The sequence below is a fragment of the Gopherus evgoodei genome, unplaced genomic scaffold (genome assembly GCF_007399415.2).
Source record: "Gopherus evgoodei ecotype Sinaloan lineage unplaced genomic scaffold, rGopEvg1_v1.p scaffold_31_arrow_ctg1, whole genome shotgun sequence".
Classification (NCBI taxonomy): domain Eukaryota; kingdom Metazoa; phylum Chordata; order Testudines; family Testudinidae; genus Gopherus; species Gopherus evgoodei.
In genome coordinates, this window is record NW_022059983.1 from 6490464 (window position 1) to 6502136 (window position 11673).

Below are 11673 nucleotides of genomic sequence, written 5' to 3' on the forward strand. Positions count from 1 at the left end.
CAGGACACTGGACTAGATGGACCTTTGGTCTGACCCAGTATGTTTGTTCTTACATTCTTACGCTCCAGAGTGGATAGCAGTGTGGCCACATGCATGGGCAGATGCATATCAGGACTCCCTGTGTGGAGCCCTGCCGTGCATCAGTTTCCCGGGTCCCACAGGGCTGTTGCACAGACCAAGTCATGAATGTTTGTGACACCCTCAGATCCTGTGGTGAGAACTGCACACAGCGGCCCAGGAGGTGACATAAATCATTCAGCGCAGCACAGGCTAGGAACGGCGGGTGGGAAATACGACCTGGGGTATTGCTCCAACGAAAAGGAAAAGACGTATTGCCTGAGGAATTGCCTGCAGTGGAGAACACACAGTGTGTGACCATGGAATCAAAGGCTGTAGCACAATGCAAACATGTCGAGGGATTGGATTAAGCTCGTACTGGCGCCGTGTGTTTGGACATTTTCTAACTCTCAGTGGGCAACCTCCATGGTGTGCTTGGAATGTAGATTTTTTTTGCAGATTTTATATTTATACACACACAGAGACACACACACATACACGGAAAGACAAGGAAATTCTTCCGTGGCTAATGCATCTGTTAGCGCCCCAGTCTCAGGCAGACGGGCTCAGCAACTGGCAGCCCGCACACACCGCCACACCCGGGGGCCTTTATTTCGGATCCTGATTTATTCAGTTAATTTGCTAATGCACAGAGAGATTCCAGCCAGCTGTGAGATACCGGGACAGACACACCCACACGCTGGCAGACCCTTGGCTATGCAGCGGCCCCTTTGCATCGCTCAGCAGCGCAGAGGGGCCTCGGAGGGGGTGTAGCTGGGACTTCAGGCCTTTATTCACAGACACCAGGTGCTGCGTGGGCCGTGCAAGACGGGGGTCAGGAGAGCAGCTTCACTAGCAGCAGCCCAGTCAGGCCAGGCAGGTAGAGGGCAAAGGAGAATTTCCCCAGTGCCAGGCTGACCCCACCGCAGGTTGTTTGGGTGGGATTGGGGGTGGTGGTGATGGTTGTAGTAGGGGTGGTGGTGCTTGTAGCAGGAGTGGTGGTCGTTGTAGAGGAGGTGGTGGTGGTTGTAGCAGGGGTGGTGGTGGTTGTAGGGGAGGTGGTGGTGGTTGTAGCAGGGGTGGTGGTGGTTGTAGGGGTGGTGGTGGTTGTGGCAGGGGTGGTGGTGGTTGTAGTAGGGGTGGTGGTGGTGGTTGTAGGGGTGGTGGTAGTGGTTGTAGCAGGAGTGGTGGTGGTTGTAGCAGGAGTGGTGGTGGTTGTAGGGGTCGTGGTGGTTGTAGTAGGAGTAGTGGTGGTTGTAGTAGGGGTGGTGGTTGTGGGAGGTGGGGTGGTGCGTATTTCCTCTGCTTCAACAGATTGCCCCCAAAAAAAGGAGAATTTGTAGGGTGTAGAAATCAGGTTAATTCCAGGTGTAATGAGCGCAGCAGACTCAGAAGCGCAGCCTCTTGCTTGAAATGGTGACGAAGATGGACCTGATGAGGTAAATCAGCCTGTTAATCCACCCGGCAGCTCTGGTTCCTTCTCTGCCCCCCGTAACCTCCATCTCCGCCATCCAGCGGTTCCCATCTCTCCTCCTGTTCCCACCCCCCGGTGCTCTCCCTGCTCTCGCTGTAACCGGCCACGGCAGGGCGGGCGTCTGGTCCCCTCCTGCCTCCCCCACGCCCCTTTCTGCAGCTTCACACGAGACTGAAGCTGGAGTTTGGAACCAGCTGATCTCTGGGGCGGCTCCTTCCCCAGCGCCCGGCCCCCCGAGGAACACGCCCGGCTCTCACCATCCCTGGCAGCCCCAACCACTCGGTTCAGTTATTTTATAAACACCCCAAAGCGCTGGGAGTCCTGGACACACACTGAGAACAGGAGCTTCCGCACTGACCAATAGCTTAGCCACATTAAATATATAGGGAGTGGGGTCTAGTGACATAACAACCCTTCCCATGGCAAGAGTTGTCGTAACTCCAGAAGCAGGGCGGCATCACTGAGAGGGGAGAACTGGTCTGGAAGGGAAAACTTCCCAATTCCTCTCTCCTTCCCCCACAGCCAAAAACCCCTCTTGGCCACCCCCATCTGCCCAAGGTCCCTGCACAGACTAGTTTTCACCAGCTCTCTGGGGAGTCCTTGAGGTGTGAGATTCCCAGGGTAGCTCCCACACTGCAGCCGGCTGGCAGCATTTACCTTTGTATAGAAACCCAACAAAATCGATGCAGTAGGTCTCATTCCCGGTACAAGGGGTGACTGAGCTGTTGCAGGAATCGAAGTTCAGAGCGAAGCAGGTTGGGCACTGCAGCCCGTTCATGGTGGTGCTCCCTGTGGGCACTGAGAACCCAGAGAGAGAGAGAGAGAGAGAGAGACAGTCACAGGGTGGGTTAAACTTCGTTCAACCTGTGGGATCTGCCCTGCATTGCCTGAGCAGGTGAAGGCCCCACCCCAGCCCGACGGCATTTCTCCATCTGTCTGTGACCCAACTATCTGTGAATGCCGCATCCGATCAGTTCCAGACCCCGGCGAGTTTGAAGGTGGAGACTGACAGGTTGAGGGAGGTTTAGATTGGAGCCCATCCTGGCTGCTGCCCCCTCTCTCGCGTGCAGTCCTCGCCCATCTGGTTTCACCTGGGCTCCGACTGTTCCACCCCCTGGTTTGGGGACCCGCCAGAGACAGGCATTTCAGTGGCGACAGAAATGACATTTGAGTGACTGGACATTGGGGGCAGTAAAGGGGAGAAATGGGAACAATTGTGCCGGGGCTTGTCCACATGAACCATTCGACTGTAGCAAGGGAGGCCAGTGTGTAAGGATCTGGCAGGTGTGAATTGACCCTGCACCAGCCTGCCACAGCCCAGCTGGCCACGTGCTCCCTGCTGACGCGCGTGAACTGTTAGTTAATGTGCTTTGAGCTGGTGCCCTTCCAAAGCGCTCGAACGGTCACGTGCATCAGCTGGGGGCACACGGAGAGCTGGATTCACACCCCAGCTCAGCACCATCTAACTGTTCATGTCAACAAGCCATTAAAGAGGGACGGTATAAACAGACCCATAACTTACCTCGAAGTACAGCCAAGTTACATTTATCTGTGTCGTTGCATTGTGTGTTGGTGATCCTCACGTAATTGCCGTTCCCAACACTGAAGGAGATGGGGACTTTGATGTCACTCTTATAGCTACTCAGACACTGTTTGTAGAAGTATGTGTGCTGTGTTCCATCTTTGTTAAAGACAGAAAACCAGAAAAGAAAATGAGAGGCTGGGAGGGGAACCTCGAGTAACAGCAGGGAGGTTATTTTACCTCCATATTTGGCCCTGGGGCGACGCTGCTGGGATCCTGTGTCTAGTTCTGGGACCCACAGTTCAGGAAGTTAAAGAAGAACCCAGATCTAAACTGCAACCCAAATTCCAGCAGTTAGCCTGAGGTTAAAGGGTTTTGTGTGTGGATAGTAGGGGGATGTGCGGGTGTTAGGGTTGAAACTCGGGTGGCAGCCCACGTTAACTGCAGTGAAGACCGTAGCAGGGCAGTAATCCCGCTCCTGCCCTGACGGGCTTAAAACAGCCCTGGGAGCGGGCTGTGGCAGGGAACCAGTAACAACAGGCTGACTGGGGGAAGTACCACAGGTGGGGCCATGCCCTATAGAAGGCTGTGGGCCAGGAGCTCAGGCAGATTCTCTCTGGCTTATGAGAGAGACGGGCCTGGCTGCCAGCAAGCTGAATAGGGTGCCTGAGTGGAGCAGGGCTGGGGAACGGCTAGAGGGGCTGAGGCGCTCCAGCCAGGCAACCCCCAGGCTGCAGGCCTTGAGAAGGACCTAAGGGAGGCACTGGGGCTGCAGAGGTGCAGTCCGGGAGTTAGGCAAGGACAGCAGGTCCAAACCCCTCTTGCCTATGACGAGTGGCGCTTACACTGCAGTTGGCCCCAGGGAACGGGGCTCCTTGATGACTGGCAGTGACCAAAGGCTGGGGCGAGGTGGGGGGAGAGGGTTGGGGGTTCCCCGGGAAGGGGAGACCCAGAGAGCTGCAGGGGTACTGCTACGGCAGCTCCCCAGGGAAAAGGGGCACCGGGGTCCGGTAGGGTCACGGGGGCCAGCGATAGCTGAGACACAGGCCTGCAGAGGGTGCTCCAGAGCTGGAGAGCTAATTCCCAGGATGACTAGCAGGAGGCACCATGCCAGTGAGTCACTGCTCGCTACAAAGACATTCCCTGAGGGTGGGGGGGCGAGTTTTAATAAACTCGTTTGTGACTGTGCTGGAAAAATTTCCTGAGTGTGGGCAGAGGCAGGTGGGCATGTATGGAGATAGATATGACAGAGCACGTTAAAGCTGATGCTGTGCTATGCATCCTTCTTACAGCGTAAATGGAAGGAGCCATTCACTCTCTTTAATTCAATGGGAGAATGAACAAAACCAGGTCTGAAACTCAGGTTTTCAATTGCAAAGGGCAAACGTTGAGAAATGAAGGGAGCTAGTGAAATCCACCGGCCTGAAGAGCTCAGGGGTTTGATTCTCTTCAGGTCAAACAGGCAAAAAGTATCTTGAATTTGCATCCCAAGCAAGGGAAACTCCAGCCCTGAGTAGGTGACTAACTGCTTCAGACAGGACATTGGGGGCAAGCAGATCTCAGCATCCATTTCCTTTTTTTAACACGATTCAGAACGTGCATTTCCACCCAAAGCAGCTTCGCCTGTTGCAGCGCAGCCGTCCCTTGTGGAGCTGAAAACTTAGTGAATAAAAATCAGTAAATAAAGCTCAAGGGGTAAAATCCTTGCCCCACTGAAGTCAATGGGAGATTTGCAACTGACGCCAGCGGGGTCAGGATTTCAAACCGCCGTGTTTTCTGGTCGCTATGTAAGACGCAGTAACTTTGCCTGAATCAATGAAGCGTGGAGCACAGACTGAGTGCTCTGTGCTGGGTGAATGTGCTTTGTTGATGGACTGTTTGGGGTTGGCCTTAGCGATGGGGATGGTGACAGACTGCAGGGTAGGGTGTGCCTGGGTTGACAGTAATGTCACCTACTCAGTTTAATATCTTCCGCCACGGAGAGGCAGCCACCAGTAGCCTTGTTGTCTTGGCAGGTTCCTGGAGCAAACTCGCAGTTCTCCGTTTGACCAAAGCATGTGTCACATGTCAGGTTCTCAGCTGGAGAAAGAAGAAGAAGTGTTTCCTTCTTACTGTGGTGTAACTGGGTCACCTCTGACATATCCCTTAGCCCCAATCTTCACCCTCTGCTCCAAACAAGCCACGCGGTTAACGGACCCAATTTCTTCCCAAACACTCAGGAATTGCACAATTTTAGCCACTGGGCCAGTGGTACCTGGGGGGTCAGATTGGGGATGGGTGAAGGCGATGGTGCTTTTCCCAAGCTCCGCCCACAAAATAAACTCCACCCACCCCAGCTGTGCCATTGTGCAGGTATTCACAGTACCAGAGAGTCGCTTGCTTCACAGCACGCGCTGGCTGGGTCTGTCACACCATCAGGGCTCCTGGCAGCCCCCATGGTCCTAACAAACACCTTGGGTGCCCTCCCACTCCCTTCTAGTTCAGGGGTGCTGTGCAACCCCCTCCAACCCCTACCTCATTCCAGGGGCTCTGGGTGCCCCCCATTTCCCCATCCCCCATATCAGGGTGCCCCATGCTACCCCCACCATGCCAGAGCTGCTGTGTCCCCCCCTTCCCAGTCCCCCAAAGCAGGACTGCCCATTGTCCCACTATGTCAGAGACGCTGTGTGCTCCCGCATTCCCCACCTCCCATACCAGGGTGGGGGGTGTTGATGATCTGGAAGGTGTCAATGGTGCCACCAACCGGTTCTTTGATCTATACACAGTTACAGAGGGGGTTGAAAGTGTGGCTGGGCTCTCCAGAAGCCAAGGGGCTCTGTGTATCCCCGATTTCCCTCTTCCTGTTTTCTGATTTCCCCCAAAGTCAATAGGGTTCTGCCCAGTCATGTCTAGAACATCCCCTGAAATTTTGGAATTGATGGAACGCAGAATTCAGAAGTTATTTGGTTGCACAGAAATAGGGAAATGTCATTGAGTTGAGTGCAGCCAGGTTCTCTGGGCTACCATGTCACCGGCAGAGGGGTCTGACAGAAGGGTTTGGGGTGCAGAAGCCAGCTGTCTTGGCCCCCTAGCCTTGTGGGGATTGCTCCCCTTTGGGAGGGCTCCACTGGACTGATCCCCTCAAGTTTGCAGCCCAGTTACACGGCCCTGAGCTTAAGTTAAAGCCAGCTTTGCCCACATCCCTCTGGATCAGCCCAGCCATTCGCTATCTGTGGGGAATGGGAAGGATGGAAATCACCAGGAAAAAAACAGAACAAAAGGACATTCATTGTCCTGTGTTCCCCAAATTACTGTTGATACAAGTGGCATTAACCACAGCACGTGGAGACGCACAGACCTCTTGGGGATATAAGTGGAGAATCTCTGCCCTTTAATCCTTATGTACAGCACCCTGCACACAAGCGGTGTAAGTGCAGCAGCTTCACAACTTTTCTTTTCCATCCAGCCCATATCTGATGGTTGAGCTAGAGCCAGTCTGTTAGAAGGATGTCCAGTGTCTCAATCCCTGCCTCTTGAGAAGCTGCTGTCAGGGTTAATTCTGCCTTGGATTGGTCTAAAATCAACTCCCAGCCATTGGATCTCATTCGGCCTCTGTTTGCTCGGTTGGCGAGCCCTGATTCCAGGTTACACTCAGTCCCCTATACTGTAATTTACTCCTATATGGAGTCCCCTTTGTGCTGCCAAAGCAGGGCAGAGGGCCTTCCTGGCAGTGTCCAGTAAAGGTGTCCCAGGCCTGGTCTACACTAACCAGGGTGATATAGATACAGTTCTCAGGAGGGTTGAAAAGTCCACACCCTGAGCACCACACCTAGGCCAATCTTGCCCCAGCAGTAGGTGCAGGTCGACAGGAGAATGCTTCCCTCGGCCTGGCTACCGTCGCTCGGGGAGGTGAGTTCCTGTAGAAATGGAAAAACCCCATCCATTGGGACAGGCTGTGGATTCAGTACAGGCCTCTGCCAGCCCAGCTACAGCGCTGTGGCTAAGCGGCTCCAGTAGCCGTAGTGTAGACAGGGCCCTGTACCCCACCCAGAGCTAATCCCCCCTCCCTGCACATGCTGGATGTTCCCCTGACTGGGGATCCGTGAGGTGTGAAGTGTCCAAGTCGGGGAGGGTTACATGGTGTGGAAGTAGGGCACAAACTGACAGGGATTTCAATTCATGACAGTCTCTGTTAGCAAGACTCAGGCTAGCTGTAACCCCACTAATGAGAGATTTGTAGAAGCGAGGATTGCATGAGGTGAGTGGGAAAGAACTGTGGGAGAAGCTATTGCAACCTTGTGTCGATAATGAGGAATGTAGACTGGCATCTCTTTAGAAGTGAGAAAAATAAGATATCAAGATGGCCTCTGTATAAACAAAATGCAGCTGTTGCTTATTATTGTCTGTAACAAAAGGTATAAATGCTGCTGGAATTATTTACCTGTGGAGAGACCTGCCTGGGACTGGGACACACCTGTGTCCTAGGGCACTCCCTCCCTCTATACAATTGTAAAGAGAAAACAAAGTATCTGACTCTGCTGCACCCAACCAAAAAGTGAGAACTAAGTTTTTCTCCAACAATGGTGACAGCAGCGGATGACTCACCTTGTGCACTCATTGTAGCTAGGAGAGCAGGGAGAAGGCAGAAGATGAAGGAAACCATCCTGGTGCTGGGAGGCCCACGGGGCCGGGCTCGGAGCTGAACGGAGCTTCTCACGGCTGACACGGCGAGCGCTGCTGGGGGCGGGGGGAGAGTCAAAACCAAATCGAGGATGGAAAGGGAATAACAGCCGAGGATGGGGGGGCAGAAGAAGGGCTCAGAGCTGCGCAAATAACTGATTTTTTGGTTCATTGGCAGTTCCAAAAATCATTTTCAGTTGAACCAAAATTCTCATCTGACCGAAAAGCCGAACAAAAAGTGGGTTTTTCGTTCATTTTCAGGCATTTAAAAACATTCTTTAAATGGTTTAAAAATAAATGTTGCCGTCAATTGTGAAATGACATTTTGAGTTGAAAAAATCAAAACATTTCATTCTGGAAACGTGAAGACAAAACATTTCCATTTCTCCAGGACTTTTTTTTCTAGGATTTGTTTTTGCTGCTGCAGCAATGTGGTGAGATTGACAGAAATTCATGAAATGTTTCAGTTGCCCCAAACCTGCACTTTTGGGTGGAGAAAAGTTTTGGTGATTAAATTTCTCACAGCTCCCACATGCCACAAACATGCCTAGAAATAACAGAGTGGGAACTCCAGGGTAGAGCTCAGCATGGAATATTTTTTTAATCCCATTCCTACCCACTCCCACATTGTTTTTTGCATTTTTATTCCTTTCACACTCGCAAAAACCTTAGATCCTACAAATCCCGCAAGAGAGACAAAATCCCTCATGCTACTTAAAAAAATTGAAAAAAAGTTTGGTTACTGTCCTATATCTATAAAGGGAAGTCAGACACAATTGTTTCTACTAAAAGTATAAAACAAATCTTGCTTAAACCACCTACAAAATACTTTAACTGCTGTTATAATAGACGTCAAACCTCTCTCTATCTCTCTCTTAAATTTAAGGGTAAAAACCTTTATTTTTAAAAAACCAACTTGCTTTATATTGCTAAAATTCTCTTGATGACAAGCTGCTGCCCTGTGTTTTCCTGCATATTACCGCTGTCGGCTTTCTTTGCCCACCCAATCCCGCCTGCAACAAAGTACTTTTACCCGCTCCCTCTAATGTGGCAGCAGTTCCTGCGGGTCCTGTGGGATCCCAGTCCCACTGCAGGGCTCTAGCCTGGCCCAGCTTTCACTCCCTTGTCCGTATTTGTTCCAGGTCTGCACCATCCCTTCTGACATGGGGCGACCGGTGCTGCCTGTGGGGTGCCAGGGTCAGAGCATCCCTGGTCTGCAGAGGGGCACTGCAGTGTTTTCACATTATCTCTACCCCTTTGGGCAGCCCAACGGTTTCTTCTCTTTTCTCTTCTGCAGCTGCCCAGCGAGCTGAGGTGTCCATTGATCCTCCTGCGGGGATGCTCCGGACACTTCCCTGAATAAACGGTCAGGTCTAGGAGGCTTCAAACCCCTCCACCCCCATGTGCATTACTTTGCATTGATCAAAACAACTTCACCTGCTATCGTGTTGCCCATTGATCCAGCTCCGTTCGATCTCGCTGAAGTTCCTGACTAACCTCAGTAAGTTGCCTCCTCTGCAGATTTTACTACCTCCTCACTCACCCCCCTTCAGATCATTTGAGTCACTTGAACGCTGGGTCTAGCATAGAGCTTAGAAGCCTCCACTTTTAAGCTTTTGCCATCGCACAAAATTTCCATGAATTCTGGCTCTGTTTTCTAGAGACACAAGGTGGGAGAAAGAGACAAGCGTCCGAGTAACACAGAGCTCTTCTGCGGGTCCGCGGAGCTCCAGAGCTTGTGTCTCTCCCCAGCAGAAGCTGGTCCACTAAAAGCTTTTCTCTCACTCACCTTGTCTGTCTAGTATCCTGGGACCCACACGGCTACAACAACACTGCAAACTCCTGTTCTCTGGCTGTTGTCCTGTTTCTGCTCCATGACACTCCCTTGCCTCCCACCCCAGCACTGCTTCGATTCCTTACTGCCCTGCAGCGAGGGACTGCGCCGAAGGCTTTTTGACAGTCCCAATCAAGTACATCAACTGGTTCCTCTCTGCTCCCTAAGCCTGGGATATTCAAAGCAGCTGAAGAGAGTTTGAGGCCCGACTCCCAGGGAGTTTCAGCAGATGCTGGCCCCCTTGCTGCCGATTTTGCCTTTGAAAATCTCCCTATTTCGCTCACACACCATTCCATGAGTGGGGCTTCTTTTCCTTTGCACAAACTGAGCCGCTTTATCCCAGCTCTGCCATCGTCGGGGGGGTTTACAATGGGAGCTGGCACTTGAAATATATCTCCAGCCTTTACACGCTTTGCAACAGATCGTGAAAGATTACAAACAATAATTTAACCCGGTTTAAAAACTCTTACCTTCAACTGCAAAATGGTTCAGTTAATTCTCCAGTGTCTCAGTAAAACTGGTAAAGAAATGCTCTAACCTGTCTAACACGGCCCCTTTCTTCTCTATCTAGGCCAAAGACAGAATCGGATCCATATATACTTTGAGAGTCACAGTGAATGATTTACTGAAAGGTGACATATTATACGACCCTCATACCTGGGAACTCCCTCTTTAAATATAATTCAGATTGACTCTTTCCTAACCCATCAGCTTGTGTTTTATAGAACTTGCCTCATCCAGTCTGCTGGTTCATGCAACAGAGATAAGAGGTGATACTCAGCTTAGTCACAGGGGTAGAGGAGTGACTGTTTGCACATTAGAGGTGTTTAGCCAGATCGGCAGGTGCTGGAAATCACACAACAACGGCAAATTGACACAGTGGAGGATCTGGGCCATGTACTCTAATGAAGCGACGGCCGATTGACACCAAATGGGGGATCCACTGAAACTATCCCAAGGGAACTAAGGATGGCTATGGAGTTGGTTCCGATATGACAGCTCCCCTCCCACTCGCACAACAGGTTGCTAAATTCCTTGTCATTAAATTGTGTAAACATTTATTGGTGACGCATTTTCTTACTCTTCCCCTGTCTAGGGCGTTACATCGAACTGGGTCTCATATACATGACATCGCTCCCAACTGGGGGAATTTAGTTACAGAATAACTGAGCAGAGAAGAGTGTTTCAGCCTTGTTTGTATTTGAGGCTGTTTTTTCTCCCTGAGGTTGCTGAGATGGGTAAGGGGCTTCCAAATATAATAATAGGAGCTCTACCTATCTCCTAGAACTGGAAGGTTATTGAGTCCAGCCCCCTGCCTTTGCTAGTAGGACCAAGCACTAATTTTTGCCCCAGATCCCTAAGTGGCCCCCTTCAAGGATTGAACTCACAACCCTGGGTTTAGCAGACCAATGCTCAAACCACTGAGCTGTCCCTACTGAAATCTAGGTATTAAGATCTCCAGGAATCTAAAGAGTCAGAGAGGTTTGTGATTGACTGATGAAAAGTATGATGGAAAAGCTGAGGATTATTTATATCTATGTATTAAAGACAGCTGGCAGTTTTTCAAGGGGACGTTATTGAAGGCACAGGAGCAAACTATCCCACCGCTTAGGAAGGATGACAAGAGACCACTCTGGCTAAACCAGGAGATCTTCAATGATCTGAAACTCAAACAAGAATCCTACAAAAAGTGGAAACTAGATCAGATTATGAAGGATTAATATAAACACACAACACAAGCATGTCAGCACAAAGTTAGAAAGGCCAAGGCACAAAACGAGATTGAACTAGCGAGAAACAGAAAGGGTAAGAAGAAAACTTTCTGCAAATACATTAGAAGTAAGATGAAAACCAAGGACAAGATGGGCTCATTACTCAGTGAAGGGGGGGGAAAGGCAATAACAGACAATGGAAATGGCAGAGATGCTAAATGTCTTTATTGTTTCAGTTTGCACCTAAAGGTTAGTACCAATCAGACGTCTTACGTAGTGAACACCAGTGAAAATGAGGTAGGATCACAGGCTAAAATAGAGAAAGAACAGGTTGAAAATTGCATAGACAAGTTAAATGTCTTCAAGTCACCAGGGCCTGATGAAATACATCCTAGAATACTCAGGGACCTGACTG

The 11673-nt window shown here is 50.8% G+C and overlaps 1 protein-coding gene across 1 annotated transcript; it reads right to left on the minus strand.

The window, feature by feature from the left end:
* Positions 1-877: 877 nt before the first annotated feature.
* Positions 878-7798, minus strand: LOC115640435 (phospholipase A2 inhibitor and Ly6/PLAUR domain-containing protein-like). The gene is made up of 5 exons (XM_030543172.1): positions 7638-7798; positions 5010-5132; positions 3054-3212; positions 2164-2329; positions 878-1040 (listed from the first exon to the last, which is right to left on the minus strand). The coding sequence occupies exons 1-5, from the start codon at positions 7693-7695 to the stop codon at positions 893-895; spliced, it is 654 nt and encodes a 217-aa protein (XP_030399032.1). The 5' UTR covers positions 7696-7798; the 3' UTR covers positions 878-892.
* Between the last annotated feature and the right edge of the window lie 3875 nt (positions 7799-11673).